General features: G+C 42.1%; 1 protein-coding gene across 7 annotated transcripts in view; it reads right to left on the reverse strand.

The window, feature by feature from the left end:
* Window positions 1-762: 762 nt before the first annotated feature.
* Window positions 763-14,572, reverse strand: part of rsf1a (remodeling and spacing factor 1a) — a 124,785-nt gene continuing 110,975 nt past the window's right edge. For 3 of the 7 annotated variants that reach the window (XM_073044303.1, XM_073044302.1, XM_073044305.1), the window contains exons 13-16: window positions 14,131-14,338; window positions 12,195-12,394; window positions 10,445-10,630; window positions 8,007-8,493 (exon numbers count right to left, since the gene is read on the reverse strand). In XM_073044303.1, the coding sequence (XP_072900404.1) occupies window positions 8,024-8,493; window positions 10,445-10,630; window positions 12,195-12,394; window positions 14,131-14,338 (1,064 nt within the window). In that variant the 3' untranslated portion in view covers window positions 8,007-8,023. The other 4 variants (XM_073044304.1, XM_073044307.1, XM_073044306.1 and 1 more) reach the window with 4 other exon arrangements.

Genomic DNA, 14,572 nt, shown 5'->3' on the forward strand with positions numbered 1-14,572 from the left:
CAAGGAAGTGGTTCAGTCATTTGGACAGGTACATGAATAGGGAAGGTTAGAACGATTTGGGTCATGCAGACAAATGGTACTAGCTTGGATTGATGTCATGGTTTGTATGGACTAGTTGGGCCAATGGGCCCGTTTCCATGTTGTTTCATTTTATGATCCCACAAGTTACAACCCTCAACAAACCTATTCAATTTGGAGCCTCAAAGTATGCGAAATGTGTCCTAGCATACTTTCTGCTATATAATTGAAAAGCATTGCTGGTCTTAGTTATGAACACATGGCAGAGCTGCCTGACCCAAGCAGAGCATCTTGGCACCTTCAGAGGAGAAGAAGAGAACAGCATCAACTTTTCTTGGTCCATGAAATGTTGCTTTCACCAGCAAGGACATTGGAGTGTCATAGTAATATTATAATTCTCATAACACTGTTACAGCTCGGGGCATTCCATATATCAATTCCACCACAATCTTTAAGGAGTCTGTACGTTCTCCCCGTGAACTGTGTGGGCTTCCTCTAAGTGATCCAGTTTTCTCCAACAGTCCAAAGATGTACTGGTTAGTAGATTAATTGATCATTATAAAATGTCCTGTGATTCGGCTAGGGTTAAGTAGGTGGGTTGCTGGGCAATGTGGCTTGTTGTGGCTTTGGCTGTTCCAGGTTGTATCTCAAAATAAATAAACAAGTTTAATAGCTGAATGTTCCATGAGCCAAGTATCTTCCCAGGCCACTTAGGAGTCAACACAGTGGTGGAACAGTGTCAGAGAAACCAGACACTTATATTTAATAGTGGTATACAATAAGATGGTTGATCCTTATCCGAGCAGAACTTCCTCACAGAAGCCTCTCATTTTACATTACCATGGAATCAGAATCATCCAGCACATTCAGCCCACACCCGTTCCCTCCCCATCTACATTATCTCCATTTGTCCACATTAGGACCATATCTTTTGTTAGCAATACAGTGCAGAATAGGCCCTTCCAACCCGTCCAGCCACACCACTCCAGCAACCCCACAACCCCAATTAACTTTCACTTAGTCACAGGACAATTTACAATTATCACTTAACCTACCTGGTATGTCTTTGGAGTGTGGAAGGAAACTGCAGCACTAAGGAAAGCTAACACATTCCATGATGTTGTACAGAGTGCTTACATAACTGCACCAGAATTCAACTGCAGAACACTGAGCTGTAAGTGTCATGCTAACTGCTTCACTACCATCATATCCATTTATGCCTTGTTGATTTACTCAGTGACCACTTTATTAGGTGGCAGCAATGCATAAAAGCATGCAGACATGGTCAAGAGGTTCAGTTGCTGTCCAGACCAAACATCAGAATGGGAAAGAAATGTGATCGAAATGACTCTTGACTGTAGAGTGATTGTTGGTGCCAGACGGGGTGGTTTGAGCATCTCAAACTGTTGATCTCCTGGGATTTTCATGCGCAACAGTCTCTAGAGTTCACAGAGAATGGTGCGAAAAGGAGAAACATCCAGTGAGGGGCAGTTCTGTGGGCAAAAATGCCTTGTTAATGAGAGGTCAGAAAAGAATGGCCAGACTGGTTCAAGTTGACAGCAAGGTGACAGTAACTCAAGTAACCACACATCACAACAGTGCTGTGCAGAAGAGCATCTCTGAACACACAACACATCGAACCTTTAAGTATTTGGGCTACTGCAGCAGAAAACCACAAATATCCACTTGGTCACTGAGTGTAAGTCTTTATCTTAATGTCTCTTATATGTACTGTTTGTATCTGATTCCACCATCATCTCTTGGAGGACTCTATGTAAAAGAAAATTAATCCCTCAAATCCCTCCTCTCATCTTATACTATTCCAGCTCGTTTATTTAGCAATATAGTACTGAACAGGCTCTTCCAGCCCAATGAGCTGTGCCACCCAACAATCTTACGATTTAACCCTAGACTAATCACAGTATAATTTACAATGATCAATTAACCTATTAACTGGTACATCTTTGGACTGTGAGAGGAAACCTGAGCATCTAGAGGAAATTCATGTGGTCCCGGGGAGAATGTACAATCTCCTTACAGCCAGCCAGTGGGTTGCTGGCTCTGTAATAGTGTTATGCTAACCACATAGAGGGGTTTTGGTTCCCCCTACCACAGGAAAAGATTCTGACCATCTACCTTACTCCTCTTATAAACTCACCCCTCAGCTTCAAAGGATTAAACCCAGCCACAGTAGCACAGTAGTTAGCGCAATGCTATTACAGCTTATCGTGTTGGAGTTCAGAGTTCAATTCTAACACTGTCTGTAAGAAGTTTGTATGTACTCCCCGTGACCATGTGGGTTTCCTCCAGTGCTCCAGTTTCCTTCTACATTCCAAAGATTGACAGGTTGGTAGGTTAGTTGGAATTGTAAATGGTCCTGTGATTATGCTAGGGTTAAATAGGTGGGTTTCTGGGCAGCACAGCTCATTGGACTGCAAGGGCCTGTTCCACACTATCTCAAATAAAATAAATGCATTGACAATCAAAATCTATTAACTATAAGAAAACAATGGTTAACTTTCTTCTGGAGCCAGCATCATCAATTCATTACAATGGGAACCTTATTGCTTGCACTAGGTGGGTTGCTGGGTGTCGGGGGCTCATTTAACTGGAAGGGCCTGTTGCGATAACTAACTAAATAAATAAAATTCTCTATCACTCATCCTTCAATCCAGATAACTTGATGAATCTCCACTGAACTCCCTCCTGCACAATCACATCCTTCCTGTGACTAAAATCTATTAAATATAATCAGCAACTGAGCTTGCACAGTTCTCTGAGGCAAATTTCAAGGATGAACCTGTTTGAAAAGAAATTTCTTCACCCACTTAGTCCTGAATGACCAGCCCCTTATTACAAGACAGTGATCTTTGGTTCCAGGTTAACCAGTCAGGGAAACATTAACCCTGACTTCACCTTATAAGCCTCACAAAAATGTCTGGTTCAGTTTAAGCTCTCGCACTCTTAAACATTCCAACAATCAATCTGATGTGCACCTTTGTGGTTCAAGTACAAGACATGTGCTAAGGATGGAAGCCATCTTGCTCCGAAGGAAACCTGTGAATCCGATGAGTTAGAACACAGAATACAGGCTCTTCAGCATCTGTCCCTATCAATCTGTCTTAAATAGACCCAATAGTTGTCTCATTGAAATTAATACACTTAGAATATTGTGTTCAGTTCTGGTTGTCTTATTATAGGAAGGATGTGGAAGCTTTAGAGAGGGTGCAGAGGAGATTTACCAGGATGCAGTCTGGATCAGAGCATGTCTTGTGAGGATAGGCTGAGCAAGCTAGGGCTTTTCTGTTTGGAGCAGAGGATGAGAGGTGACTTGACAGAGATGTACAACATGGTAAGAGGCAAAGATAGAGTGGGCAGCCAGAAACTTTTTCCCAGGGTGGAAATGGCTTATAGAGGGAGATTGGAGCAAGATATGGGGGGCTGTCAGAGAAAGGTATTTTTTTTTATATACTGAGGATGGCGGCCCATGAAACATGCAGCCCTGGTGGTGGTAGTAGAGGCAGATGCATTTAGGGCATTTTACAGACTCTTAGATAGGCACATGGACGATTTTTAAAAATGGAGGGTTATGTGAGAGGGAAGGGTTAGATTGAGCTCAGAGTAGGTTAAAATGTCAGCACAGTATCATGGTCCAAAGGGCCTGTACTGTGCTGTAATATTCTACTTTAATGACGTAGTCTATGAATTTACTGAATGGTGTACCTGGCTGGCATACTGCAGCTCTTATTTCTTTGTTCTTAAGCAAGTCAAAAGAGAATAATCTGAATCAACTAGAGGGGCCAAATGGCTTTAGTGTAGTTGCTGTGCTTGGCAGCACAGTAGCACAGCAGTTAGCACAATGCTATTTCAACTTGAGGCATCAGAGTTCAATTCCAATGTCATCCACCTGTAAGGAGTTTGTATGTTCCTCTGGGCACTCTTGTTTCCTCCCACAGTCCAAAGGCATACCAGCTAGTAGGTTAATTGGTCATGGTAAATTGTCCTGTGATTAGGCTAGGGTTACATAAGTGGGTTGCTGGATGGCGCAGTTTGTTGGGCCTAAAGGGCCTGTTCTGGCTGGTAGGGTGGGTGGGTAGGTGTGTAGGTAGGTAATAACTAAATAAATGAATAAATACATAGACCTGCTGAAAGTGCTCATATTGTTAAGTCCACAACACCTTTATCTCACACCCAGATCCTGTGTTGGGGAGAATGCTTCCAATGTTTCAGGTCCAATGAACATGAATCATCCAAAACCTGCAGCTGAAAAGCAAGTGGGATAGGCAGACAAATGACATGCAAATTTCGGCGGTCTGTCATTGAAATTCAATTTGGACTTCTTTTCTCTCAAAAGCAGGTTTAATAATTTCATTGAGTGCAAAGATGGATTGAAGAAGCCTGATTCATTGCCAAAAGCCGGCCAGTGGAGTAGTGGCATCCGCACTGGACTTCGGGTTCAATCCCGGCCGGCTCCTTGCACGCTTTCCATCTGTGCTGGTCGAGCGTCGAGCTAGCACCATGGCCTTGTAAAAAAAAAACAGAGAAATGCTAAAGAAGTGGCACTAGCCGACTGATGCATCACAAGGTGTGGAAAGGAACAACAACAACAACAATTCATTGCCATGGACAGTTGTGGAGGCCAAGTCATTGGGTACATTAAAAGTGGAGGCTGATAGATTCTTGATTAGTCAGGGCGTCAAAGGTTACAGGGAGAAGGCAGCAGAATGGGGTTGAGAGGGATAATAAATCAGGCATGATGGAATGGCGGATCAGACTGGATGGGTCAATTGGTTTAATTTTGCTCCTGTTTTATAGGACCATAGATGTGCTATCACTTTACAGTAGAAAGTCATAAGTTAACAAGTATTATTAGCATTCATCATGGTACTTTCAGTACACAGGTTAGTCCAAAGTCATCTCAAAGAGCTCAAGTACAGAGACAAAGAAGCTCTCTTTGAGGAGACTGGTGCTGTGATGGGTTTGTATCAGATTTTGATGCTGACAGTATATCATATTAAATTAATATATAGTCTTACGTTCACACAAGGAACAGATATTAATACAAGAGAGTCTGTAGATGCTGGAAATCCGGAGTAAAACTGGAGGAACTCAACAGCTCATGCAGCATCTATTCAGGGAAACATTTTGACTGAAAAAGGGAAGAAGCCAGAATAAGAATATGGTAGGAGGGCAAGTAGTACAAGCTGGCAGGTGATAGGTGAAATGAGCTGTGGGGATAGGTGGTTGGGTGAGGGGAGGGGGGTTTGAAGTAAGAAGCTGGGAGGTGATTGGTGGTAGAGGTAAAGGGCTGAAGAAGGAATCTGATAGGAGAGAAGGCCAGATGTTACACAAGAGAAAGCACAACCAGAAAGAAATCTACATTCTTTATCCACATAAAGGTGTATGATGTCATCCACAGTTGAATATTCCATTGACACTCACCTTCGATGTTGAGACAGTGGGGAGAACAAGATCATGTGATGCTTTGGTACAAGGTAGAGAGAAGTCATAGTCATAGAGCACAGAAACAGGCCCTTCAGCCTATCTAGTCCATGCAAAAATGTTATTGTACCTACTGTCCTCAACCAACACATACATGAACAATAACCCTCCATATCTCTCCTCCCCATGTACTTCATCAAATTTCTCTTAAATGTTAAAATCAACTTGCATTCACTACTTCCACTGGCATCTCATTCCACACTCTCACCACCCTCTGAGTGAACAAGTTTCCCTTCAGGATCCCCTTAAACATTTCACCTTTCCCCTTTACCCATGATCTCTAGCTCCAGTCTCAGACAACCTCAGTTGAAAAAGCCTGCTTACATTTGTCCTAGCTATACTCATAATTTTGTATACCTCTTTCAAATATCCCCTCATTCTTCTACATTCCAGCAAATAAAGTCCTAGCCTATTCATCCTTTCCCTATAACACAAGTCCTCAAGTCCCAGCAACATCCTTTTAAATTTTCTCTGTACTCTTTCAATCTCATTAATATCTGTCCTGTAGGTAGGTGACCAGAATTGCACACAATACTTCAAATTAGGCCTCATCAAAGACTAGGCATACAACTTCAAATATCCCAACTCCTGTGCTCAATACATTGACTTATGAAATCCAATGAGCCAAAAACTCTCAACCCCATCTACCTGTGACACCAATTTCAAGGAATTACAGATCTACATTCCCAAATCCTTCTCTGTTCTACTGTACTCCTCAGTGCCCTATCATTCACTGTGTCAGTCCTACACTGGTTTGTCCTCCCAAAGTGCAACATCTCACACTTGTCTGCATTAATGTCCACCCGCCATTTTTCCAGATGGTACAGATCCCACTAAAAGCTTTGATAGCCTTCCTTCCTGTCCACTACGCTCCCAATCTACACCTCACACTTAACTGGATTAACATCCATCTGCCATTTTGTCATATCCCGCAACTTTGATAGCTTTCCTCACTGTCCACTACACCACCAATCTTGCTGTCATCCGCATATTTGCTGATCCAATTTACCACTAATGCTCCTAGTATTTACAGTGACCCCTCACATCTGTCCAATAATCTTGGTAACTCCTACCATCAGGAAGGAGGTAATGTAACATCAGGACAAGAACTGTTTGGATAGGAAACAGTGTCTTCCCACAGCCTGTAAGACTACTGAACTCCATGCCACCAGCCAGGTATCATTACATATAAAGCACCAGTAGCGATATGTTCACTTTTTAACGTGTCATAAGTGCACCCAATAATTTGTTAATTTAATAGCGATAATATTTGTTTTGTGTGTGAGCTATATGTACTGTATTATGCACCTTGATCTGGAGGTAAGTTGTTTCGTTTGGCAGTATACAAGTGTATGGTTCAACGACAGTAAACTGAACATGAATGTGAACACGTTACCATCCAGATTGTTGACACAGATGACAACCTGTTGAATTAAAACTTTCTTTGATAATTTGTTCAACATGCGGGCAGACTTCTGCAGTCCAGTGGATTTTCCCCCCTGCAGACCCCTGCCTCTATTCCTTGGCAAGTACCACTGCATCTGGTGGGTTCAACTGAGTTTTCCAGAGAGGTCTGTGATCCAGAACTCAAAATACACCATTGCTAACACATAAAGTTCATACAGAGGCACCAAGGAAGAAACAGTCTTGAAGATATATATGTATATATATATGTATATAAAAAGAAATTAAATCTAAAAAGCAACGATTTGAGCATATCAGGGGTTTTACAACACAGTGACAGCCAATTATATGGTCATTACACCAGGACACAGTGTCATTGCAATTAACGGCAGTGCCGACGAGCACAGAAGAGATCTAGCAAACACCACAGTAGATTTGAGGGTTTTTTTTACAAAATGTCCACTGCCTACTAGGTACTCACTGCACATGCGACTACTGGTGCTCTTTTAGCTAGTCTATAGCTTAAATCTGGTGTTCAAATCCAAGTACGTGACGGACTAAGTGGTATCAGGACACTACACAACATACTTAAAAAGTCTTTCTTTTATGTATAGATATATATATATTTTCTTCTTAAAAAAGACAAAAGACATTAAGAGGGTCAAAACAATATTTCTGGAATGAGGAAAAATTTCCTTCCACAGCCACCCCCTTCCCAACCCACCCCACCCACTTCAGGGAAAAGTCTGAGCAGGGATAGTTGTCAAAGTTTTTTCTGCTTAAAAAGAATCTCACGCAGTGAAGTAATGGACAACTGAAATAATACAAGATTGAAAAAAAAATGCAACTAAGGCAAAAAAAAGTTAAAGGAACCTTCCGTGGTTAATTACCTCAAAATTGGTCACTTCATGAGAGTGGGGGGAATAAGCCAAAATAACAGGGTAAGATGAAATGGATGCAAGAGAATTTTGCTCTCTGGTGTAGTGAGGCTGTGGGGGGGGGGGGGGGGGTAGAATACAACCCAAAAATAGACACAAAAACTGGCCTGATGTACAGCTACTTATGGAATAAATTATTTAAACTAGTGTAAAAAGAGTTTTTATACTTGTTCATTATTACAAACATATTCTACAAGGTCAGTTACTCCCAAGAGGTCATCTTCCTCCTCCTCCCCTCCTTCAGCTGTTCCCTCTCCCGAGGGCATGCCTGACTCCCCATCACACGCGCCATTCAGTGCTGGGCTGGGAGTAGCAGTAGTGTCCTTGGCCATTTGGTTCTTCTCACCGGTTCTGCTGATCAGGGTCTGTCCATTGGAGGGGGGCAGTTCCACCAGGCTACAGTCCAAGGAGCTGGCGTCCTTCTCGGCCTCCTGCAGCTCCTCGTCCTCCTCCTCCTCATCACTCATCAGCCGGTATGCAGGCTTCTTGCTGCAATCCCGACAGGGTCTGGAGGACAGCCTGCTCACCAGCGCAGGCTGGTCTTCGTCCTCCTCGTCCTCGATCCGGTTTGGGCGCTTCCGCTGAGGTCGCTCATCATCTTCTTCCTCAGAACTTTTGCTCCCAGAGCTCTCTGGAAATACAAAGATTCATTTGAATTTGGAGACATAAGAGATGGTAGGCGCTGAATTTGGAGCAACATACTAAATACTGGAGGACCTCAGTGCATCAGGCAATGTCTGTGGAGAGAAACTGATAGTATTTTGGGTCAACACCCTTAATCTGGATTGTCCACATCTGTCAATGAAGGTGAGGGATCTCAACCCGAAATGCCAACTGTCCATTTCACTCCATAGATACTGACTTCTCCTAGGATACTGTGTGTTGAATTATTTGACTCTCTTCTCTGGAAAATGAGGAATGTTTCCGCACCCACCAAGTTAAGGTGCAGGTCAGAAGGAAACCAATTCAGGGTGAAATGTAGACAGGGAAGGAAAATTCAAATGATTGCAGATCTTGGAAATCTGAAACCATTGTTTTCTGATGAAGAATCCTGCTTCTTTCTCTCTCTGGGTTTATTTAGGGCAGAGATTGACCGATTCTTGATTGGACTTCTACAAGAAAGCAGCATCCATCATCAAAAACCCCCACCATCCAGGCCATAAGCTCTTTTCTCTACTAACATCGAGAAGGAGGTACAAGAGCCTTAGGTCCTACACCAACAAATTATAGAAACATTGAAACATAGAAAACCTGCAGCACCATAAGGCCCTTCGGTCCACAATGCTGTGCCGAACATGTCCTTACCTTAGAACTACCTAGGCTTACCCACTGCCCTCTATTTTTCTACCTCCACCACCGCCGCTGGCAGCCCGTTCCACGCACTCACCACTCTCTGCGTAAAAAGCCTACCCTTGACATCTCCTCTGTACCTAGTTCCAAGCACCTTAAAACTATGCCTTCTCATGCTAGCCATTTCAGCCCTGGGAAAAAGCCTCTGACTATCCACATGATCAGTGCCTCTCATTATCTTGTACACCTCTATCAGGTCACCTCTCATCCTCTGTCACTCCAAGGAGAAAATGCAGAGTTCACTCAACCTATTCTCATAAGGCATGCTACCCAATCCAGGCAACATCCTTGTAAATCTCCTCTGCACCCTTTCTATGGTTTCCACATCTTTCCTGTAGTGAGGCGACTAGAATTGAACACAGTACACCAAGTGGGGTCTGACCAGGGTCCTATATAGCTGCAACATTACCTCTCTGCTCTTAAACTCAATCCCACGATTGATGAAGGCCAATGCACCATATGCCTTCTTAACCACAGAGTCAACCTGTGTAGCACCTTTGAGCGTCCTATGGATTCGGACCCCAACATCCCTCTGATCCTCCACACTGCCAAGGGTCTTACTATTAATGCTATATTCTGCCATCATATTCGACCTACCTGAACACACCTAACAAACTCCAACCCATCTAAACCCCTCACTCTAGAGAGATGCCAATCGATATTTGGGTAATTAAAATTCAGGAACAGTTGTTACCCTTCAACCACCATGACACTGAACTGATTCCACAACCTACAGACTCACTTTCAAGGACTCTACAACTCATGTCCTCAGTATTATTATTACGATTATTAATTGCACAGTTTGTCTTCTCTTACATATTGTTTGTCGATCTTTGTTTATATAGAGATTTTCATAAATGCTATTGCATTTCTTCATTTTCCTGTAAATGCCTGGAGAAAATTAATCTCAAAGTAGCATATTGGTAATAAAGAATAACTTTACAAATAATAGCTTTGAAAAAAGAATTACTTTGACTTTGTCAGGGGTTTGTTACAAGAATTCTTCTGGCTAACAGAGTTTCGGGAAGAATGTGGGAAAATAGTGCTTAAAAGCAAAGTCCATATGTGTATGTACACATACTTGTGCATGTAACAATCAACCCAACTTTGAAGCATAATTTTGACTGCTTATAGTTAATTTTCTCAAGTATCATTTCTACTACAGATGTTCCAGCTATGACTAATGCAGTTCTACATAAATGAGTTTCAAGATCCATCTTGTATCAACTTACCATCACTGATGGTGATGTATAGTCTACGCTTGTGCCCTCTAAGTCTTTCCTTTCGACTCGCACTACTTTTCATGGACCTCTCTGACTCAGAATCTTCTCTATAATTGACCTTTTTGGACTGGTTCCGCTTCGACCGCCTCCTCCTCATGTCCAGCACATCACTGTAACAACTTGAACCATCACTCTCTGCAGAATGAGAGGGGTACTTCAGTAAACCCAAAACAATAAACAAAACCACAAGAAATCCAGTCATCACACAAATAACTCTCAAACTAATGTTCTTTGAAAGAAACTATATTGTAGCTGTCTGTTTTCTATAACTTTGACATAAATTCACACCTTAGAGGCGACAGGGCTCTCCCTCCCTCCTATTTGTGATATTTACCAGGAGCGTTGTATATGAAGGGCCTGAAGCATTGTTGAGGATCCCTACCACCATCCCACAATCTCTTTGACCCACTATTGTCAGGAAGGAGGTACAAGAGTATCAGAACTGGGTCTGCCAGGCTGGATAACAGCTTCTTCCCTCAGGCCATGAGACTAATAAGTACTCTGCCACCATTAAGGTCTTGTCATTAGGACAGCAAGCTATTTACTGTTTCCCTGTGCTGTACACTACATGCACTTTGAATTCTAGTTTATTAACTTATTGGTGGTAATATTTTTTTATGTGCTGTGCGTGATATATGTTGTGTGAGTGCTCTTTGGTCCAGAGGAATGTTGTTTCATTTGGTTGTATGTATATACAGATGACAATATACATGAATGTGAACTTGGACTTACTGATGTTACAAGCATGATTGATATCACAGGCTTTGATTGAACAAAACTCTTATCATTGGGCAAGAGCTTTCGATCCCACAACACCAGGAACAGTTGTTACCCTGCAACCATCAGGCTCCTGAACTGGAATGGATAACTTCACTCACCTCAACTGTGAAATGATTCTACAACCTACAGACTCACTTTTAAGGACTCTACAAGTCACGTTCTCAGTATATATTTTTTATTTATACATTATTTGTCTTCTTTTGCACATTGATATTTTGTCAGCCTTGGTTTATGTACAGTTTTTCATAAATTCTATTGTATTTCTTTTCCTGTAAATCCCTGCAAGAAAATGAATCTCAAGATAGTATATGGTAACAAATATGTACTTTGACAATAATTTTACTTTTTGAACTTAGACTGTAATCATGGTAACCAATCCAAAAATCACACTACTGGTCACATCTTGGCAAGTAAAGCATTGTATGTAGACCATAAGATATAGAGCAAAATTAGGCCATTCGGCCCATCAAGTCTGCACTGCATTCAATTATAGCTCATTTATTTCCCCTCTCAATGGCATTCTCTTGCCTTCAACCTTTGATGACTGACTAATCAAGAACCCTCTGCTTTAAATATACCCAATGACTTGGCCTCCACAGCCACCTGTGGCAATGAATTCCACAGATTCACCAACCCTCTGGGTAAAGGAATTCCTTCTCATCTTTCTTTTAAAGGGACTTCCTTCTATACAGTAGGACATTGTAAAAAAAAAAAAAATGGCTCAGTCTTGTTCACTTAACTGAAAATTAAAAGATAATTAATTGGCTGTAAAGTGTTTTGAGTTGTCCTAATGTCACGGAGGATGGTATACAAATGTAGCTCTTTTGTTTTAGTCTGGCCTCATTTGCTGCCTTTAGTTACGAAGGAAACTGAAAGGAAAGGGGGAAGAAGAGATGAAATCAATGGAATAGCTTTTCACCTTCTTGTTCATCTTCATCCTCATCTTCATCCTCATCGGAATACCGTTTAACTGCTCTTCCTCTTAACCTTCGACTCCTCCTCATTGGCTCTGTGTATTTCTGATGTCTTCCTCGGCGGGGGGAGTCAAAACCATCTTCGTCATTGGAGGCAAGCTCTGCCTCGCTGTCTCGGTCAGAGATCTCAAACTCTTCTTCGCTACTGCATGCAGAAATAAAGGTAAGACCCATCACAGATTAAAAGAAACTCTATCAAAATTAATTAAATTCCTACAGTGGATTCCAGTTAATTGGCTCACACTGGAACAGTACACTTTGGCCCAAATAAGTAGCTTTCCCAATTAGCCAAAGTTTCATGGGAATACTTAGAAAGGTACAAGAGTGACAAATGACCCTTTAACTTAGTAATAAATTATGTACTTCAATGAAATACAGAGAACACTACCAATACTTCTATAGCATTATTTCTTAGTATTAGTTCTTAATAATTATCAACAGAGGAATTCATCCAGTTTGAGCTTTTAACTGTAAATCAACAAAATCAGTGCAGTCACCTACTGCAGATTATGGACTATCTTCATTGTCTTTCTACATGAAGTAATGTTGTAACCTACAATAAATTTCCTGGCACAAAGTGATCAAAAATCACTGCTTTACAACTTGGTGCCTTTCGACCCAAAAGGATAACATAACACAAGCACACACAACTGACGCTATTTAAAAACTGCTCGCTCTAACCACAGTGTAGTTTCTAACAGCAACATAAGTGCACATGACTGACACTACTTGGTAACTGTTTGGCAGGTCTCCTGTCCCAGTTAAGCAGTATAGTGTTCCTTAGGAGGAGGAGGAGGAGGTTAGGAGAATCAATGGCGCCTTAATGGCGACTCCTCTCCTTGCATCTTCGGAAACAGCTCTATTTCCATCTTTAATATCTCTATTTTTCCCTTTCAGGTTTCTTTTGAAGACCCTGACCTGGAGTTACAGGCTGACTATGGTTCTTAGCGGGAATGGGACCCGCTCTTGGGGTTTCACGACTGGCCGTTATTTGGCACAGCAACTGCACGGTCTAAGAGCTTTGCTCACCTTTGGAGGTCCAAAATTTCTCTGGAGATGGGGGGGGGGGGGGGGGGGGGGAATCGGAGGTTGCTGTCCAGGCAGGAGATCAGTGTGCTGTGGGAGATGGAAGATCTAAGGCTCTGTGCCCAGAGATCCCAACTCTTTGGACACAGAGCTCAGAAGAAGTGACACAACAGACTTTTAACATCATAAACCAGTGAGTTGCTGTTATGTCTCCCCTCTCGCTGTGAAACGGAGACACCTCTTTCTCCCTTATTAGGGAGAGAGAGCGAGCCTGTGGTATGTCAAATACCAGGTGAATGAGTAGTCTTTGGGGTACTGCAAGTCTGTGTCTTTGCTGTTGCTGTGCTCACGCTTGAGTGCTCAGTGGCAGGTGCCGATGCTTTTTTTTGCTGGTGGGGGGAGGGGGATTGTTGCTTGCTGCTTACATGCGGGAGGGAGGGGAGATGGGGGGACTTTGGGGTTCTAACATTTAACTGTCATTCATTCTTTGGGGGTACTCCTCTGTTTTTCATGGATCGGAAGCATTTCAGGCTGTATATTTTATACATTTCTCTGATATTAAATGTACCTTTGAACCTTTGAAATAAAAAAAGGAAACCCAACTATTTTCTCGATTAGTTTTTATGCAAGAGATGTCCCATATAAGCAGCTGTCCTGACTGATGTCCAATTAACTGTGATCACTGTAATAGACCAATCTATTTAATGCAGCTGAGGACACTCAATCTCTGGACTTTCTCGCAGGGTAGAAACATCAAGTACTACAGAAAGTGACAGAAAGGACTTTAAAGATTTACCTCAACTTCCAGAGGTAGCATTTTAACCAAACCTAAGAGGGGATGCTTTAATATTTCACCTTTCACTTATTCTGAACTCCTCTTCACTTTCTTCATCTTCAGGTGTACTGTCACTGTCAAGGTCATTCAGTCTTCGCCTTTTCTTGCGTCTGCAAGCAGCTTCTCGTGACGGTCGCTTATTTTCCTTCGACTCTGCAAGTATAGTGGAGATATCCTTCCCATGGGATTGTCCAGTGATGTTTGCCATGTCCTTTCCTCTTCCAGCACCTCAAGAAAAAAGCAGTAAAAAAATCAAACCTCTAGGAGTGTGTATCTAACTCCTGCAGGTGATATCACTACAGTGGGCCATATCTCAAATAATAATGAGTCAGAGGAAAGAAATAGAGAACTCAGTGACAATAACCAATGTCAGCAAAACAAAAGAGCTGGTCATTGACTTCAGGAAAGGCACATGCTCTTGTCTACATCAATGGTGTTGAGGGTGAGATGGTTGAGAGCTTC

Source organism: Hemitrygon akajei, chromosome 4 (genome assembly GCF_048418815.1).
Source record: "Hemitrygon akajei chromosome 4, sHemAka1.3, whole genome shotgun sequence".
NCBI lineage: Eukaryota > Metazoa > Chordata > Chondrichthyes > Myliobatiformes > Dasyatidae > Hemitrygon > Hemitrygon akajei.